Raw genomic sequence first — 19,231 nt, 5'->3', positions numbered from 1 at the left:
GCAAGCAGTCGAGGCAAAAAATGCAAGGGCGACAGGTGGTATCAAAGGGACAGAACAGGGTTGTAGACAGGAAAGCAGATGGCCAAGGAATCTTTATAGTGTCCTTCCACATGATGGCTGACAGGTGGTAAAACAAAGCAATGTTCAAATAACAGGTAAACTAGGAAAATACTCTTGATACAAAATTTTAAGGAATGTGCCGTAAGGTGTTGAAGATGATGGATTCTGTACCTAGTACCTGTTTCCAACCAAGTTCTACTCAGACAAGAGCCTCTGAAATTAATAAATCTGCATTAGTCATGGCCATTAACTTCAGTAGGTCTACTCAGAGGGCTGGCATTGGATGCGACCCTATGGCGCTGTAGTGCAACTGCAGAATATTCATCGCAGTCAGGGTGAGAAGAGATGAAGCAGCTAACTTTGCTCTACCACAGTTTTAATCATTCTAACATGAATTCATCTAACATGAACCCACAGCCTGCTTTGATTTAGGGTGCAAGCCCTAACTCCTGTGAAATGAAGGCAGTGTGTCTCTGAGCACGTGCAAAGTGCCATTCTTTCCTTCCCAAGTGACTGTCAAACGGGTTCCACCCATTCTGATAACTATCCCAACCAAGGATATGGCACCCCTGGTTGCAGATTCTCACTGGTCGAAAAGCAGATTGCATAGAGGCAAATGCCCACGAAAGTTTTATTAATTCCCCAATGTGCCCCTTTGTTCATAACATACATTTGCCTAGACACTTGTTACTCCCAGCAGCCCAAATAGAACCATTGCTTTTCAGTGGTAAGAACTTCTGATTCAAGTGTAACAGACCAAGAGAGCGCCCCCCTCCAGGTGCCAGTTTAGATTGGAGAAAGGGCTCGGGAAAAGGCCAGGAAAGACAGTCGTAACTACATCTTTCAGCATTACTCTCCCTGGCTGCTAAAACCCCTAAAAAAAAATAAGTTGACAAGCTTGAGGTTCACATCCCTTAAAAATGCCATTTATCACCCAAAAGACACTATCCAAAGAGGGCCTGGATTTACTTCCCAGACAGGACACCAGCTGCGGCCTCCCACCCTAGACAGCGCATCTTGACTTCTAGCGGCAGATTCCACCAAAGTGGTATTCCGTTCCGGAGACATTTACGATGGCATTAGGGATCCGTTTGGCAAAAATGCTTGCCCCCCACAGGGGAAACCAAGGTGCTGCCTGCTAGCTTATGCCCAATTTCTGGCTGAATGACAGAATCATGGAAGGAAAAGGTACCAGGAGCAGGAGAAGAGTCGGGGAAGCAGCAGATCTAAGGCAATTCACATCCACAGCAGGAGAGCCGTGGATGTTTCGTGTGCTTTGAACAAGCTCTGTGCAACTAGCAGATTCTAAAAACGGGGGCAAAGAAACAGTCTGGGCTGTTACTACAAGCTAGTCTGAAGCCCCTGGGTGGGGCCCAATGACACAGCTTACAGGTGCCAGCCCCTCAACCCCAAAGTATCCAAAAGGGACCCCCCCGGTGCGGAGTCTTTTAGCAACTGATCCTTCCTTTTCACACGATCGCCACTGTGACAAGGAAGGGGTTGCCCAGAACACGAAACCTCTCTCTCTCTCTGCACGCTGGTTTGAGCCAGATCTCCTGCACATCCCATCTGCTGGAGGGCAGAGAGGCGAGGAGAAGGCAGGTCACTTCTCGTACTGGCCCAGCGGGTAGTGTTCGCCGTACTGCTTGAGGTGGCGTTCCAGGGATTCCTGCTGCTTCTGGATGTGCCAGGGCATCTCGCAGTAGACGTCGGAGAAGAGGAACTGAGGGCTGGGCTTCAACTTGCGCTCCGCCTCCTCAAAGGCCTCCATCACCTGAGGAACACAAAAGGAAAGCAGAGATGGGAGTCCCCGTTCCGGACCTGCGATTTGCTTTACAATCCTGTGCGGAAGAAAAGGAGGGTGGGGCAGGTGCCTGGCTTCTCTGAAAAGGAGCACCCACGGTTCTGTCCCACCTCAGCCAGGATGCTTCTATTCGTAACAAAGAAGTGGTTCTATTTTAGAAAGCTGATCGGAGGAGCACTGCAATTTCCCTGGGCTGGTTTGGCTGCAGTTCAGCACAGAAACTCGAGATGAGAAGTAAAGTCAATTTTTTATTCAGAGAGACAAAACACAACAGCGAACTTCATGGGCAGTACTAGCCCGATGATGAAGAAGTAGTAGTAGTAGTAGTAATACTACTACTACTAATACTAATAACGATAATAATAATTTATTTATACCCTGCCCATCTGACTGGGTTTCCCCAGCTACTCTGCGCAGCTCCCAACAGAATATTAAAAACACGATAAAACATCAGACATTAAAAACTTCCCTAAACAGGGCTGCCTTCAGATGTTTTCTAAAAGTCAGATAGTTGTTTATTTCCTTGACATCTGATGGGAGGGTGTTCCACACGGCAGGTGCCACTACCAAGAAGGCCCTCTGCCTGGTTCCCTGTAACCTCCTTTCTCCCAGTGAGGGAACCACCAGAAGGCCCTAGGAGCTGGACCTCGGTGTCTGGGCTGAACAATGGGGGTGGAGACGCTCCTTCAGGTATACTGGGCCGGAACAGGGGTTCTGAGCCTCCCACTTCCTTCCAAGGCTCCTCTGCAGCCTTCGCAACAGTCTCAAACTCTTTTGAGGAGGGGCTCTCTGTGCCTTTTGCTCTGCTACAGGTAACACCCTTCTGCAACCCACCACCAACCTCCTGGCTCAGAGACTTCCCACTGATGCTTCCCTGGGCAGGTTCTCCGGCTGTAGCCTCCCACCATTCCTCCTCACCTAGCCAGCCCCCGACACCCTGTGGAAGTCAGACTCAGCATTAAGGCTGCTTTCTCCGTTCTTCCTAGGAGACTTCAATATTGTTGGCCTTTGCTCATATTTTGCATTGTTCTGTACGAATCCTGAACATTTGCCTATTTATTGCAAGCAGGCACCCACGGAAACACAGCCAAGCCGGAGGGTAACGTGGACACCATACATCCAAGCCACTCACCCTTTTGCGGGATTTCTTCCGCCACGTCTTCTCCTGGTCCTCATCCCACCAGCCTCTGCCCACCATGTAGTGACGGAGACGAGAGATAGGGTGGTCTTGCTTGTCCCAATAGTTGACTTCGTCCACTGAGCGATAGGCGGAGCTGTCGTCACTTGTGCTGTGGTGGCCAATCCTGAGAGGGAAACGGGCAGCTCATGATTCAGGTGGGTTCTTTGGTCCCGCCCCCTACATCAGGCCACTTCCTTCTCAGGCTATGGGACTTGTGCTCCAGTGACTCCCCCCACTCCCACCCCACCGCTCGCTCCACACCTACCTGTAGGTCATGGCTTCAATCAGGAAGGGCTGGTTCTCGGCAACAGCCCGGCGACGGGCCTCCCTGGTGGCATTGTACACGGCAAAGACGTCGTTGCCATCCACCCGGATAGACTGGATGCCGTAGCCGGGACCACGTGCAGCTGTGGGAAGAAAGCAAAGGATAAGCGCTCTGGGAATAGGGAGTGTTGGACTTTTTAACTTTCAAATTCCAAAAATAAGAGGTGCTAAGAAGTCGTAAAATTGATTTGGGAATTTGAAAGATATTTTGGCTGAATAAATTGGTAAAATTCATCTGTAACCTTGGGTTACAGACGCTTCAGGTTACAGACTCCGCTAACGCAGAAATAGTACCTCAGGTTAAGAACTTTGCTTCAGGATGAGAACAGAAATCGTGCAGCAGTGGCGTGGCGGCAGTGGGGGGCCCCATTAGCTAAAGTGGTACCTCAGGTTAAGAACCGTTTCAGGTTAAGAACAGACCTCCGGAACGAATTAAGTTCTTAACCCGAGGTACAACTGTAATTTAGTTTTACTTAGTATAGGTAAAATGTGTGCAAAACTGCCTAGAAATAATTAAAAAAGAACTTGCAGCTATATTATTATTCTTTAGCATTACCTGACATTTTCAGAAGTTAATATTAAAATTCATTGGTTTCCCAAAAGCAGTTTACATGTTTCTTCATCAAATGCAGACTTACAGAGGCTAAATGTTGTCTGATCACAAAAATAACAGCAGTTTTGAATTCCCCACAACATTATTTTAAGACCCCTAGCTGAGGAAATTTGCAAAAATTAACTTTCACTCCCAACATGACACGCCCTACTCTGGGAAGCCACGCTTCACGGTGCAGCAGGTGCTTCCAGGACAGTTGATGAAACAATGCCAAAATAAAGATGAAAAAAGGCACGTATATTTCTGTGCTAGTTACACGGTAGTGGCTGGTGACAGCAGAGCCTTCCAAAGTGGACTTTCTATGTTATACTTGCTTTACCCAGAATCTGGGGCAGGAGGGTAAGGTCATGTAGCCTCAGAGCATTCTCCACCCCACCCACACCCTGGCCTGACCCCCCTCACCTATTCCGTCGCCCCGGTACTGCTCAGACGTCGGGGTGGAGATGGCATAGCCGTTGTTGCGGCAGAAGAAAATGATGGGGCACTCCAGGGTGGCGGCGAAGTTGAAGCCTGCGTGGGCATCGCCCTCACTGGCCGCGCCCTCCCCAAAGTAACAGATGACAATCCGGTTGGTGTTCTCCCTCTTGATGGCGTAGGCGGAGCCAACAGCTGCCAGATGGGGAGGGGAGAGAGGGAATGAGAACAAGGAAAGAGATGGGTACACAGCCAATTCACTGTGACTGTGTCTTCAAACAAAGGATTGTTTTGTTGTAACAAACCCTTGTGTCATTAATAAAGCGGAGGATCTGTCCATACTAAGCAGTGTCGTGACCCGCTCAGCTCCCAGACCCCTTTGGCAACGACCCCAAAGGGGGATTTGCCAGCCTGGGGTGTCTCACACCTCCTGACTCTGCCAGAGGGAAAGAGGATCAGATGCTATGTTTACTTGAAGCTACCACAGATCAAGCTAAACCACCGATTCAGCCTGAACATACCCAGTTCCCTCAACTGTTCCTCATAAGGCCTGGTTTCCAGACCCTTTATCATCTTGGAAATTTTCAACCCCATTTGCGCCTCACCTTGTGGGATCTGCGTAGCTAGTGGGGATGATATGGTGACAAAGTGCAAATCTTTGCAGCCGTAGTGAACAGGCATTTGACGGCCTTTCCCTGTGTCGCTGGCATTGCCGTAGCACTGTGCCATGAACAGGTCCAGAGGGTACCCTCTGTGCATCAGTACACCTAGGAGGAGCAAGAGGGAACATGACATTAACCGGAAGCACCTTTTATCAGAGTGAGAAGCCAGTAATGGTATTAACAGCACACTAGTTGATGCACAGAGTTCAGGAGCAATGCTTCTTCCACAGAGGGGGGTCATTTGATGGACGAGAGGAGCGCATTTGGGGGTGGGGGACCATCTCAGTCAAGGTTCAAAAGCCTACTATAAAATAAATTCTAGATTACACTGCAGAAAAGGAGGCCTATTAAGGACACCTATTGCAGTGGCTGCTATTATGGAATATAAAAACAGATCAATCAATCTTTAAAGCACATGGTACCATGTGCCTATCTAATCGGCTCCTTTAATTGTTTATAAACAGTCACACGGTGTGCAGAACTAACCAGCCCAAGAGACAGTGTATCCTAAGGGAAAATGGGAACAAATGATTAAAAAGTGGAATAACAGGAAAGAAGAAGTATTGCTGGGGTGAGAGCTGAGGATGCAAACATGCCTAATGCTGTTAAGAGCACTGCAGTGTTGAGCTGTCATGTGCTGCCACCCAGTGGCTGAGCAGCTAGTAGCACAACACACGACAGCAGGAGGGAAAGTGAATTGTCCCTTACCTGCTTCACGGTACTGTCCAAAGACCAGATCGGTGTCACTAAGAGCCGCTGCGCTGCCCACGTGGGTGCCTTCCTCCCCGTAGTTGGTCATGTAGAAGGAGATCCGACCCTAGGGAAAACAAACTGAACTTAGTCATGGAAGGAGGAAGGGATAGCTGAGTCAGGAGGCAAAAGACTCTTATTCTCTGGGTTGTGGGTTCGAGCCCCATGTTAGGCAAGATTCCTGCACTGCAGGGGGTTGGACTAGAGGATTCACATGGTCCCTTCCAACTCTACAATTTTATGATTCTAAGGAAGGTGAAGACTGCGATCTACAACCATTATAAAAAAACTGGCAGTGATCTACCCAGACTTGTTCAGCTTTTTTGAGGGGGGCCAAAGTTGTTGAGCTTTTTTTGGGGGGGGGGCATGAGCAACCATGATCGACAAGGGGCATCCCGCAAACGACCAGTAGATCGCAATCGGCCTGTCGGACAGTCCTACATTATAATAATAATAATAATAATTTATGATTTATACCCCGCCCATCTGGCTGGGCCTCCCCAGCCACTCTGGGCGGCTTCCATAGAAACCAAAAATACAGTAAAATATCACACGTTAAAAACTTCCCTGAGCAGGGCTGCCTTAAGATGTCTTCTGAATGTCAGGTAGTTGTTTATCTCTTTGACATCTGATGGGAGGGCGTTCCACAGGGCGGGTGCCACTACCGAGAAGGCCCTCTGCCTGGTTCCCTGCAGCTTTGCTTCTCGCAATGAGGGAACCGCCAGAAGGCCCTCGGCGCTGGACCTCAGCGTCCGGGCAGAATGATGGGGGTGGAGACGCTCCTTCAGGTATACTGGACCGAGGCCAACTTTCCCCAACCTGCTGTAAGCCAGGTGTTTTGGACTACAATTCCCATCAGCCCCAGCTAGCAAGGCCAGCGCTCAGGGGTGATGGAAGTCCAACCAAAATATCAGGTTGGAGAAGGCCAGGCTACATCCACATCCCCAAGTCAGGAGATACTTTGTGTGACCTGTTGCTATCAAAGGGTTAAAAGGTAGCAGAAACGCTCTAATCACTGAGCAGCTGGAGGTCATTAGGCTTCCAGGAACATGAGTTTGTATAAATAGTCAGTCTCCCATGTGTTTGTTCCCTTTTCCCCCTTCTCCCCTTTTGGGCGTGTTTGCTGATATGTGTGGTTCGTCGCCGGGGTTTTTTTTTGTTTTTGTAAATAAACCTTTCTTTGAGTTCCAAACCGCTTGCTCCAAGACTCCTCTTTGAAAAGATACTGCCTCTCCTGCCCTTCTAAACTGCTGCGCGAAATGCTCTGCTGTAGTGGGACTTGTGACGATGGAAGCGCACTGGGCATTTACATTAAACTAATTAAAGTTTAATGGGACAGGTTATGGATGTTTGTACGTTAAGAAGGAGCTGAGGAGTGCAGTTCAGAGTGATTTATGAAAGGACTGGAGCGAAGACAGAAGCGGTTGCCGACAACGAAAGCCTTCAAAGCAGCTTGAGTCCTGCAACGTGCCTAGAAAAGTTTTAAACAGGCACTGCGCAGTTTGTACTCGCTGGAAGACGTCTTATTCCTCAAGGAGCCACCTCAGCAGCTGGGAGACGGTCTACAGGTGTGTGAGTATCATTCCTAAGCCCCAGGGAGGATGGCAGAGTCCCAGGAAAGTTTTACTGTCCCGTTTACGCGACTCAATGGGAAAAATTGGCAAGATTGGAAGGCAAGAGAAAGAGGTTTGTCTTCAAAGGGGAGTTATGCTGTGCCTAAGAGTGGGGATGCTGAGTTTGAGAACACAGTAAATGCTTTTGCAGCTAGACACTGTTTTCGCTGTGGTTCCCCTTCCCATCTAATCAGGAATTGCACACGTGAACCTGGTCAAGACAGCACCAAGGCCGTTACCCCTAGTTACCAGACAAGGAGTTCCAGGGGACGTCGAAGAAGAGGAGGAGGTTGTGGCTACTCCCACAGCACACAGCACATGGCTTCAGCAATGGCGTTGATGCAAGGGCGTGGCCAAGGCAGCAATCTACGCTGGTTGATCGACAGTGGTGCATCTCACCACCTGGTGGCGCCATCTAGTGTCCGTTTGCAGAATTGCAGACATTTGCAAACCCCTAAAGTTGTGACAATGGCAGATTCAACTAAACGTTCCTTAGAGACCGTAGGCACAGTGTTCTTGAATTGTTTGCAAACAGAAATCGATGCCTACGTGCTAAAGGGATTGAAGGGGTGTATTTTGTCTGTGTCAGAACTTGATAGAGTTGGGTTTAAAACTGTGTTTGAAAATGGGGTTTGCACTATTTCAAAGAATAACGTATCTCTTTTGCAGGTGGAATGCAGAAATGGGTTATATTATTTTGAGACAAGTCCAGATGAAGTTGAACAGGTTCATGCTGGTTGTGTGAACTCGCCTACCCATAATTCATGTGTTCATTTATGGCACCGCCGTCTGGGACATATTAATTTTCAGTATGTTAAAAAGCAACCTGAATTATCAGAAGGGTGCAAAATGAACAAATGTGCTAAGTATTTGGATTGTACTGCATGCAAAAGGGCAAAGGTTCATAGATGCAGCCATCCCAGTTCAGATAGGAAATCTGACAAAGTATTCCAACTTGTGCATATGGACCTATGTGGCCCAATGCCTGTTGCTAGCATGGGAGGTTCGAGGTATGCACTGTGTCTCTCGGATGACAAAACAAAAGTCACATGGTTTTTTCCTCTCAAAACCAAAGCAGATACTGCAGAAACAGTTAAAAATTGGGTTCATGCAGTAGAACTTGAATTCGGTACTAAAGTACTTGCTTTTCAGACAGACAGAGGGTCAGAATTTACCGGCTCTGTGTTGCAGAATTTCTTTAAGAAAAAGGGAATTAAGCATCGTCTGTCTACACCTTATTCCCCCCAAGAAGGAGGCGTGGCCGAACGTAAAAACAGGGTTCTGCAAGAGTTGGCAAACTCTATGTTGTTTGATGCTAAACTCCCTCAAAGTTACTGGGGGGAAGCCTGGCAGGCAGCTACTCATATTCTGAACCGAGTATATAATTCTGTAATTGGCACTACCCCTTATTTTGCTTTATATGGGAAGAAGCCCAAAATTAATTACTTTCGGGTGTTTGGATGTCAAGCCTATGTACTTATCCCAAAAGCGTTAAGGAAAAAGGGAGGTCCAAGGGCTAGGAAACTCATCTTTTGTGGGTATGAACCACACGCTAAATCTTGGAGATTCGTGAACCCAAATGGGGATACTACAAGAGTGGTCCTCAGTAGGAGCGCTGAATTTTGTGAGCAGTCCGGATGGACTCACTTACATGCTAACCCTGACATTTTGAGAGATGATTTAGGCATTTATGCTGAGAATGAAAGTCCAGAGAGTAATGAGCCAGAAGGGGATGGTGCACATGGTTCAGATGCAGATTCTGACCAGGCACAAGGTTCTTCTCCTAAGGTAGAAAAGCCAAAATCTAGGAGTGTTCCAACATCGCCACCCAGTAGGCCTAGCAGACAGCAAAAGCGAAGCAGGTCACCTGCAACACCAAGCCCAAGGGAGGTATCTAAACGGAGGTCTTTATCCCTAGGGGCGCATCCAGACGTAAAGTCTGAGACAGATTCTGACAGCCAACGGTCAGAGGGGGCACAAGAGGAGCAATTGCGCAGGTCAAACCGTGCCACAAAGGGCAAGCCGCCAGAGCGGTTTAAGGTGACAAGTGTATACGTAAATATGGCACAGTGTGAGCCAGATAGCTATATGGAAGTACAACAGCTTCCAAGCTCAGAAGCCGTAAAGTGGCAGGAAGCAATGGAAAAAGAGATGGCTTCAATGAAGTCTCTCGGTGTGTTTACAAGTACAGAGCTTCCGAAAGGGCAACAAGCTGTAGGTTGTCGATGGGTATATCGTTTAAAGCCCACAACTACTGAAGAGTTGCAGTATAAAGCCCGACTAGTTGCAAAAGGGTTTTCGCAGCGCAAAGGTGTTCACTATTCTCAAATCTATGCCCCTACTTCAAGATCGGAGTCACTAAGAATGCTTTTAGCCTCTTCAGCTAAGAAGGGAAATAAGCTGTTTCATTTTGATGTCAATGTGGCTTATTTAAATGCAGACTTACAGGAGAAAGTCTATATGACACCACCACCGGGTTTTGAAGGAGACAAGCCAAACCAGGTCTGGCGCCTACACAAATCCATTTATGGGTTGAAACAGTCCGCCCGTAATTGGAATTCCTGCTTAAACGATGCTCTAGAGAGCATGGGGTTCAGAAAGAGCGCAGCAGATGCGTGTCTTTATCTAAAAGGCTCGGGATGTGAACAAGAAGCAGTCTTGATATTTGTTGACGATTTATTATACAGTGGAAAGGATGATAAACTTGCACAACAATTTGCCACAAAGCTTGGAGAAAGGTTTCAGATAAAATCACTAGGCAATGTATCTGTTTATCTAGGAGTTAAAATTCAGCAAGATGAAAATGGGAACTATTGGCTCAGCCAAGAAGCTAAGATCCAGCAGTTGCTGGAAAGGTTTAAAATGGACAACTGTGCTGGTGTTAAAACCCCAATGGAGTTAAGTTACATAAAGGATGCTCAAGCTGAGCAACAGGCAGAGTTCTCTAATCCCGGGGTTTACCAGTCAGCGATAGGCAGTCTACTCCACATTGCACAGTGGACTCGGCCCGATATAACATATGCTGTCAACATGCTGTGTAGACAAGCTGAAAAACCATCAATGCATGCTTGGCAAGGAGTAAAAAGAGTTTTAAGGTATCTCCAAACTACCAAAAGGTTTCGCTTAAAACTATCAGCAGAGGGCAGCACACAACTTGAATGTTGGGCCGACAGTAGTTGGGCAGATGCTGGACCAGATAGAAAATCAGTGTCAGGAATGGCGATAAAATTTGGAAATGCACTAATTGGTTGGAGATCAAGAAAGCAGTCACTTATAGCTTTAAGTTCAACTGAATCTGAGTTTAATGCATTATCAGATGTATGTAGAGAACTGGAATTTTATAAGCAACTGGTACAAGAATTGTTTGGAGAATGTTCCCTACCTATCAGAGTGTGGGAAGACAATCAACCTTGTATTAAACTAGCTAAATCAGGTCAATTCAAGGCACACACAAAACACTTGGATATCCGTTATCAAAATGTATGCCAAAGTGTAAAACAAGGTTTAATTGAACTAAAGTATTGTCCAAGCCAAGAAAATCTCGCAGACGGTTTTACGAAAGCTTTGAGTCCGCAATCTCATAAATGTTTCTGTTCAGGTTTAAATTTGAATTAAGGTTGGTACAGCTCAGTGTTACGAGCGAGAGGGGGTGTTGCTATCAAAGGGTTAAAAGGTAGCAGAAACGCTCTAATCACTGAGCAGCTGGAGGTCATTAGGCTTCCAGGAACATGAGTTTGTATAAATAGTCAGTCTCCCATGTGTTTGTTCCCTTTTCCCCCTTCTCCCCTTTTGGGCGTGTTTGCTGATATGTGTGGTTCATCGCCGGGGTTTTTTTTTGTTTTTGTAAATAAACCTTTCTTTGAGTTCCAAACCGCTTGCTCCAAGACTCCTCTTTGAAAAGATACTGCCTCTCCTGCCCTTCTAAACTGCTGCGCGAAATGCTCTGCTGTAGTGGGACTTGTGACGATGGAAGCGCACTGGGCATTTACATTAAACTAATTAAAGTTTAATGGGACATGACCTTCCCAATAGAACAATTTGTTTTTTGAATGAGGGGGGCAGAATCTTATAGCATGTGTGCATGCGAAATGCGGCCATACCTGCCTCTGGGACTCGTAGAGAATCCGATCCATGGTGTTGAGAAGCGTCATGCTCTTGTAGAATTTCAGCACCTGCTCTTGGGGAAGCTGCAAGGGAGGGAGAAATGCCGCTGGACAAAAAATATTTGAACAGGGCCAAAGGAAAGTATTTCAAAATTCCTTGGCTCCTGCAAGAACCTCTTGATTTTTTTTTTCTTCAAGCGGCAATGCAGAACTGCACAGCGCACTGAACTGGACAAACTGACAAGGCCCCTGCGTCTTACCTCAGGGTCCTCGCTGGGATTGGTGATCTGCCCCTGTCGGTCCATAACTCGGTAGATGGGAATCCCTGAAATGACATTAGGCTGGATGAATTCTAGCTTGTCTACGAACTCGGCCGAGGCACCGGGGAATTGTGGCTTCTCCTCCAAAGAGGTAAACTCTTCCTGCTGTTGAAGGCATACCTGGGACAGATAAAGAGAGAACAACACACCTGTGAAAAGGTGAACAGAGTTGCATCATGCCATACAGTGACGAGGCAACTGAAATGTTTTGTATTTGATTTCAGTAGAAATTAAAAATAAATAAATAAATAAAAATTATCCAGTAGCACCTTAGAGACCAACTAAGTTTATTCTTGGTATGAGCTTTCGTGTGCATGCACACTTCTTCAGATACCCACAGATACTGAAGAAGTGTGCATTCACATGAAAGCTCATACCAAGAACAAACTTAGTTGGTCTCTAAGGTGCTACTGGATTAAAAAAAAAATTATATATATATTTCTACTGCATCAGACGAACACAGCTACCTATTTTATTTTAGTTACAATTGTCATTCTGCAAAGCTATCACCACATAGGTATTTCCCCCCACCCCCAGCTTCCATATCACAGCAGCGAGCGATGTGCCTTGGCTTTTCAAAAGGTGGTCCCACCAACCCTCTAACCCCCTTTGCTTTGCATCCCCAGTGACGATGTAGCAGGAGGTGGCATGTACTGCCAAGATCCCATGATGTGCTTGCGCATGCAGTGCGCCTCCCCTCCCAGTGGACTGCCTCTCTGCAAGGACGGGGCTGTCAGGGGTGGTAGGTAAAGTCCAGCCCTGTGTGAAACACTGTCGGGAGCTCTTCTGTAGGCCGGGCTTCGTAGGATAGAAACACAACACAGTGATAAAACGTGGTCCCAGATGCAATGTTTTAGCGTAAGGAGTAGGGTGGGAGTAGGGGCTAAATCTGCTCCCTGCCCCAGGCTGAAGAACTGAGCACATCCCTAACATGATATCCCCATCCTCAGTTCAATTTATTATGTGCTTACTGCAATTACAGTTTTTTCTCTAAGGAACTCAGGGTGACATGCATGGCTTCATAACTGAGTGGGGATTTGCACCCTGGTCTGACACTCTATCCTAGAGGTCAGCAACCTTATCCAAGGATGGGCCGGTCGACGCTCCATCCATCGGAGGATGGGCGGGAGTGTGTGCACACGCGTGTTCTTCCACGTTGGAGGAGCGCCCGTGCGCGAGCGCACACATTATTTCTGGCACTCCTCTGACCCGGTAGTGCGCTGGAAATAGCGTGTGCACATGGGCACTTCTCCGTCCCGCATGCGTGCACACATGCTATTTCTGGTGCACATCCAGGTTGGAGGAGTGCCCATGCGCACAGGTGCCATCAACCTAAAAGTTGGTCCCTCTGCCACGCCGCACCGGTAAGAGCGGGAAGCGGGGGTGGCAGAAGGGGTCACCATGGGCCGGTTAGACAAGCCTCATGGGCTGCTACCGGCCCATGGGCCTTGGGTTGCCGACCCCTGCTCTACCCCCTCCCTCCACCACACTGGCTCTCATTTCTTGGTGAAAAGAGAGAATGTTGGGGGGGGAGGCCTGGCTAATACAGGGTTGTGGTTTTTTTGCTAAAACAAAATGCAAAATGTCTCCACCCCCATCGTTCTGCCTGGACGCTGAGGTCCAGCGCCGAGCGCCTTCTGGCAGTTCCCTCATTGTAAGAAGCAAAGCTACAGGGAACCAGGCAGAGGGCCTTCTCAGTAGTGGCGCCCACCCTGTGGAACGCCCTCCCACCAGATGTCAAAGAGAAAAGACATCTGAAGGCAGCCCTGTTTAGGGAAGCTTTTAATGTTTAATAGACTATTGTATTTTAATATTCTGTTGGAAGCTGCCCAGAGTGGCTGGGGAAACCCAGCCAGATGGGCGGGGTACAAATAAATTATTATTATTATTATTATTATTATTATTATTATTTTGCAAATGTAGGCCTGTAACATATTACTGGGTGGAAGAACCAGAGAAAGTGATCTACCCAGTGGATCACACACTATAGAGGCTGTCCCTGTATGGTTCAACAACATCTGGAGAGATCAGGTTCCCTATTCAGGCTATATGAGCTGTCGAAAACAACAGTGGAATAAGCCTTTAAATCCAGGACAGACATGTTTGTTAAACAAATACCACGTCCTTGGCTGCTGGCAGGGAGAGAAGGAAAATTATCTCCACAGATCTGGGACCTGTAAAGCTGTGACAAGAAAGCTAACTGACTTCAGTAAATCAACACTGGGGAAAGGGTGAGGGAAACTGGATGTGGTCCCAAAAGAAAGAGAAACACACGCCCCTTGAGACGGCCCAATCAGGCAGGAGAAAGTTGCAGGGGAAACAGATTCTCTCCCTCCCTTTCTGAAAGAAAGTGTTTTCCAAGTGCTGAAAACACACAGGGTGACCTGCCACAAACACACACACCAACCACATGCGATGATGTCTTTTAAAAGACTGGTTCCCTGCTGAATGTTTTGGAAAATAGATATTTGCAGCATTTCCAACACAAGCCTCCCACCTTCATCAGGGCGCAAGGCAATCGACTCCCTCTCACAGCCTCATATGCCCTGCACATGTTTACTTGGGAGTTTAATCCCACCGGGAAAGTAAATCCTACCGAATTCAATGGGGCGTACTCCTAATTTAAGAGTTGGAAAGGGACCCTGATGGTCATCTAGCCCAACCCCCTGCAATGCAGGAATCTCAAGTAAACCATCCCTGCCAGGTGGCCATAAAACCTCTGCTTAAAAGCCTCTGGGGAACCTCTTGCAAACAGCAATGCAAAGCAGCCAGTTGTATGAACTTTTGGCTATCATTATGAGTGTCTATGTGTTTGTGTTTGGCCACAAGGCCACAGACCACTCAAGTTCATAAGATGCAGGGAAGTTGTGGTCTTCTAGATTTTGCCAAACAACAACAACAACAACAACAACAACAACAAATTTTATTTATACCCCGCCCTCCCCAGCCAAGACCGGGCTCAGGGTGGCTAACACCAGGTACAGTGGTACCTCGGGTTAAGTACTTAATTCGTTCTGGAGGTCCATTCTTAACCTGAAACTGTTCTTAACCTGAAGCACCACTTTAACTAATGGGGCCTCCTGCTGCCGCTGCGCCGCCGGATCCCGATTTCTGTTCTTATCCTGAAGCAAAGTTCTTAACCTGAAGCACTATTTCTGGGTTAGCGGAGTGTGTAACCTGAAGCGTATGTAACCTGAAGCGTATGTAACCCGAGGTACCACTGTATAAAAACAATTGATTAGAATGCAACTTAAAAACAAGATTAAAATACAACATTAAAATGCAGCCTCATTTCAGTAGAAACTCAAACTCAACACACATACACACACCCTCCGCCATCATCCCATTTGAGTGAGCCAAATTAATAGCCGCAAGAATGTAAGAAGACCCTTCTGGATCCGGCCAACCGCCCATCTGATCCAGCATCCTCTTCCCACAGTGGCCAACCACATGCTTGTGGCAAAGCCGCAAGCAGGATTTGAGCGTAAGAGCAACTCTCCAACGTCCCCTCCAAGCAGTTTTTAGCTACTGGTATTCAGAAGGATTACTGTGTCTGACCTTGACACAGCCATCAAGGCCAGTAGCCATCGATATAGCCAGTCCTCCATGAATATGTCCAATCCTTTTTTTATAAAAAAACAAAAACAAAACCCCACCTGCGTTATAAAAACCAGTTTTAAAAAATCAAATCAAATCAAATCCATTTAAAAACCATCTGGGCTGGTGGCCGTCACTTCCTCCTGCAGCAGCAGTGAGTTCCGCAGTTTAACAATGTGCACTATTATAAGGACCCATGTCATTATTTGGGCAGAGCTCACTCAGAAGCAGTTCACATAAAGAACACAAGAAACACAACAAATAAATAAATCCATCCATCCAACAACTCCCAATAGACTAGCATTAACAAAGATTTCAGTAAACATATGCCAGTTAAAAATCCCTGCAGGGCACCCATTTCTGAGAAGACGGATATAGCATTTTCAACAAGGACAGATGGACCCGCAATATAAAATGCTCCACTCCTCCCCCCCCCACACAAAGTTTGCACTCATACACGTGCAAAGTGCCACGTGGGAATGTGCAACTTCCCCACTCCCTCGCACCCCACACCCCCATCCAGCCTTTGCCTCCCAAACCCTGAAAAATGTGGGTTTCTGAGATTTGTTTTGGTTTCTTAGGGTTGGGGGGGGGAAAGAGATCTGGAGGGAGGGCAGAGACATAACCCCACCTCTAGACCCCCAGGGAAGGGGGGTCCCACCTCTCCTTCCACCCCTTATTTGATACGCCCCCCAAGGAAAAGAAACCCCCACGGCTAAGTGGGGCACAGGGACTTCCTTTCTCGCTGAGAGGGGAAAAAAAAAACCCCCATGTCTATCCAAGCCTCCCTTTAAATGGGGCCCAAATACCCGGGTCGTGACTGCGGGAGGGGGTCGGGGGGGGCCGCCTCGGGAGACTCACTCCTGCGCGGAGCCCCCTCGCCGGCAGCCGCCCGGGGTGCGAGGGGCGTCCCAGCAGCAGGCGCCTCAGGGAGCGCAGCCCCGCGCAAGGGAGCCTGGCCGACGCCGCCATTTTGGGCGGCTGGGAAGCGCGAGGCGGGCGCCGGGCACTAGGCCTCGCCTCCTCCTCCTCCTCCTCCTCCGTCGAGGGAGGCGGGAAAGACGCCGCCGCCGCCGCCCTCGCTCCGAAAGATAACGGGGCCCTGGGAATAGAGCCAAGGAATGGGTCGTGATTCTTCGGGCGTGTTGACGTACTTCAAACAATATCCTGACAGAAAAGTCGGCGGGATGGAATAAAACAAAGTTAAATTAAAAAATGCCGTTTTTGAGGTGTCCCAGCGGGAAATGCCACGCGCCCGGGTTTCCCCGGACGGGCGGCCGTTCCGCCGGCGGTGTTATCCGCGTCCGGGAAAATCCGGACCCCCGCAGCAGCCCAAGATCCTCTGACAGGAGGGGCTATGAACGTAATGAATAATCACCTAATGTTTATTGGATGGATGTCCCCCCCCTAAATTGATTTTTGAATTCTGAATTTATTGTTATTCACGTTTTATACGGTATTTTATGCTGTTTTTTTTTGTTGTTGTTGTTGTTGCATCAATTGAGTGTTTTAAATTTGTTGTTAGCCACCCTGAGCCCGGTTTTCTGAACCGAGAAGGGCAGGGTATAAAAAAAAACAAAATTATTATTTATTATTAATCCTCGTCCTAACCATCCCGAGGGATGAGTCCTTCTCCCCTCCTCTGGATTTTTTCTCTCTCCCTCTGGGACCCTGTTCTGTCTCTTCTACCTGGCACAACGACCCTGCGAGGTAGAGGAGGGAGAGCGGGGAAGAAGTCGCCGGCCCCAAGTGACTTGGGGGGTGAATGGGGAAGCAAGACCCAACACCTGTGGAGGAAATTATTCTGAGGGTCAACCCGGTCAGGGATGGAACTGTGGCAATACTAAATATTTCTTCTTTTCACAGTGATTCCTTGGGGTGCAGTTGCTTTTTTAGAGATATTTTCCCTAGGCACCTGCGTAAATATAGGTGGTGCTGATGGTTATTTTGAGCCCCCTCTCTTCTCAGCCACCTGTGCAGGGGACACACCTGCACTGCCCTAAACCCAGAGAGTGGGCCTTCTCCCAATTTTTTTTTTTAATTTTTATTTAAAATTTTTATTTGATTCTGTTTATGAATCGCTTCCCCGTCTCCAAGGGACATGAAAAAATAAAAAAATAGTTTTATTTCACAGAAGGACAATAAGCACAAACGAAATGAAACTTAGGCTACGGTTTGTCAGTCACGTTTGGGATAGTTAAAGCGGAACAAAATGTTAATTCGTTGCTGAATTGTTTATTTATTTCATTACAACTACCCTGTAAGGTAGCAATTTGTAAGGATGTAGGGGGGAATGCTGGGAAATCAATCCCCTCCCCTTAGTTATGACCCCCCAGCCGTGTAGCGTGGGTTGTCAGCACCCGGGGCAAGGCAAGTAATTTGCACCCCCTAACCCGGGGCAAGGCAAGTAATTTGCGCCCCCTAACCCGGGGCAAGGCAAGTAATTTGCGCCCCCTAACCCGGGGCAAGGCAAGTAATTTGCGCCCCCTAACCCGGGGCAAGGCAAGTAATTTGCGCCCCCTAACCTGGGGCAAGGCAAGTAATTTGCGCCCCCTAACCCGGGGCAAGGCAAGTAATTTGCGCCCCTAACCCCTTACCTGCCGCCGCTGCCAGCTTCTTCTTGCTGCTGCCTGGGCTGGGGTATTTACAGTAAGGTAGCCACGGCGGCGGCGGCAGCGGGTCCGTGTCAGGTGATCTGAGGCAAGTTGCCGCTGGCGCTGCCGCCCAAACGACGCTGCTTGCCCGGAGGAGGAGGGCAGAGAGGCTAGGAAAATGAGACAACTGGAGACTGCAGAGCTTCGAAAAATTAAAGAATAGGGTGCAAGATTGGTTTCACTATGCTCAAATTCAAGAAGTCTTTAAGTCTGATAAAAAAACAGGATTCCAGGTGGAAAAATCGAAACTAGAGACAGAACTGCTAGAACCTAAGACTAAGGTACTTTCGAGAATGTATAACTTGCTGCTTAAATGGAACACTCAGGATGAGATAGTCAAATCAGCCATGATAAAATGGGCTCAGGATATTGGGTACAACATTATGTTTGAAGACTGGGAAAGGTTATGGACCACTGGAATGAGATTCACGGCATGCAATGCCTTGAAAGAGAATATTATGAAAATGATATATAGGTGGTACATGACCCCAGTCAAGCTAGCAAAAATTTACCATCGATCTGATAATAAATGTTGGAAATGTAAGGAGGCTGAGGGGACATTCTTTCACCTTTGGTGGACGTGTCCAAAAGTGAAGGCCTTCTGGGAAATGATTTACAATGAGTTAAAAAAGGTGTTTAGGTACACCTTTCCTAAGAAACCAGAGGCCTTCCTCCTGGGCATAGTGGACCAAAAGGTGTTAAAGAAGGACAGAACATTTTTTATGTATGCAACTACAGCAGCAAGAATACTTATTGCAAAAGTTTGGAAGACACAAGACCTTCCCATGCTGGAAGAGTGGCAGACGCAGTTGATGGACTATATGGAATTGGCAGAAATGACTGGCAGGATTCGAGATTTGGGAGAAGAGACAACGGAAGAAGACTGGAAAAAATTTAAGGACTATTTACAAAAACATTATAAGTTGTATGAATGTTAAGAATCTGCATGATTTGGAAATTCTTGCTCCTGCAACTAGATTGGGAAAATAGAAAATTAAGTTATAAGTAAGAAAAAGGTGAAATTTAAAGTTATTTTATGTATTATTCTAAAGCATAAATATTTGAAAAAAGGTACTTTAAATCTAGAAGTAAAATATTTTGAAAGATACAAATAAGACACGAAATAAGGTAATAATT

General features: G+C 47.4%; 1 protein-coding gene across 2 annotated transcripts in view; it reads right to left on the bottom strand.

Annotated features, from left to right (window-relative positions):
- The window catches only part of BCKDHA (branched chain keto acid dehydrogenase E1 subunit alpha), a 103,866-nt gene extending 87,346 nt beyond the window's left edge, over positions 1–16,520 (bottom strand). The window contains exons 1-9 of one of the 2 annotated variants that reach the window (XM_081869256.1): positions 16,302–16,456; positions 11,784–11,963; positions 11,521–11,607; positions 5,766–5,874; positions 5,001–5,162; positions 4,384–4,590; positions 3,310–3,451; positions 2,997–3,168; positions 673–1,834 (exon numbers count right to left, since the gene is read on the bottom strand). In XM_081869256.1, the coding sequence (XP_081725382.1) occupies positions 1,664–1,834; positions 2,997–3,168; positions 3,310–3,451; positions 4,384–4,590; positions 5,001–5,162; positions 5,766–5,874; positions 11,521–11,607; positions 11,784–11,963; positions 16,302–16,412 (1,341 nt within the window). In that variant the 5' untranslated portion in view covers positions 16,413–16,456 and the 3' untranslated portion in view covers positions 673–1,663. Of the gene's footprint in view, positions 1–672; positions 1,835–2,968; positions 3,169–3,309; positions 3,452–4,383; positions 4,591–5,000; positions 5,163–5,765; positions 5,875–11,520; positions 11,608–11,783; positions 11,964–16,301 lie in introns of those variants that run through there. The other variant, XM_081869257.1, reaches the window with a different exon arrangement.
- Positions 16,521–19,231: the final 2,711 nt, after the last annotated feature.

The sequence above is a fragment of the Podarcis erhardii genome (genome assembly GCF_964252035.2).
Source record: "Podarcis erhardii genome assembly, chromosome: 7".
NCBI classification, from domain to species: domain Eukaryota; kingdom Metazoa; phylum Chordata; class Lepidosauria; order Squamata; family Lacertidae; genus Podarcis; species Podarcis erhardii.
Note: the sequence above shows the minus strand (reverse complement) of the source record. Positions and strands in the feature narration are given on the sequence as shown.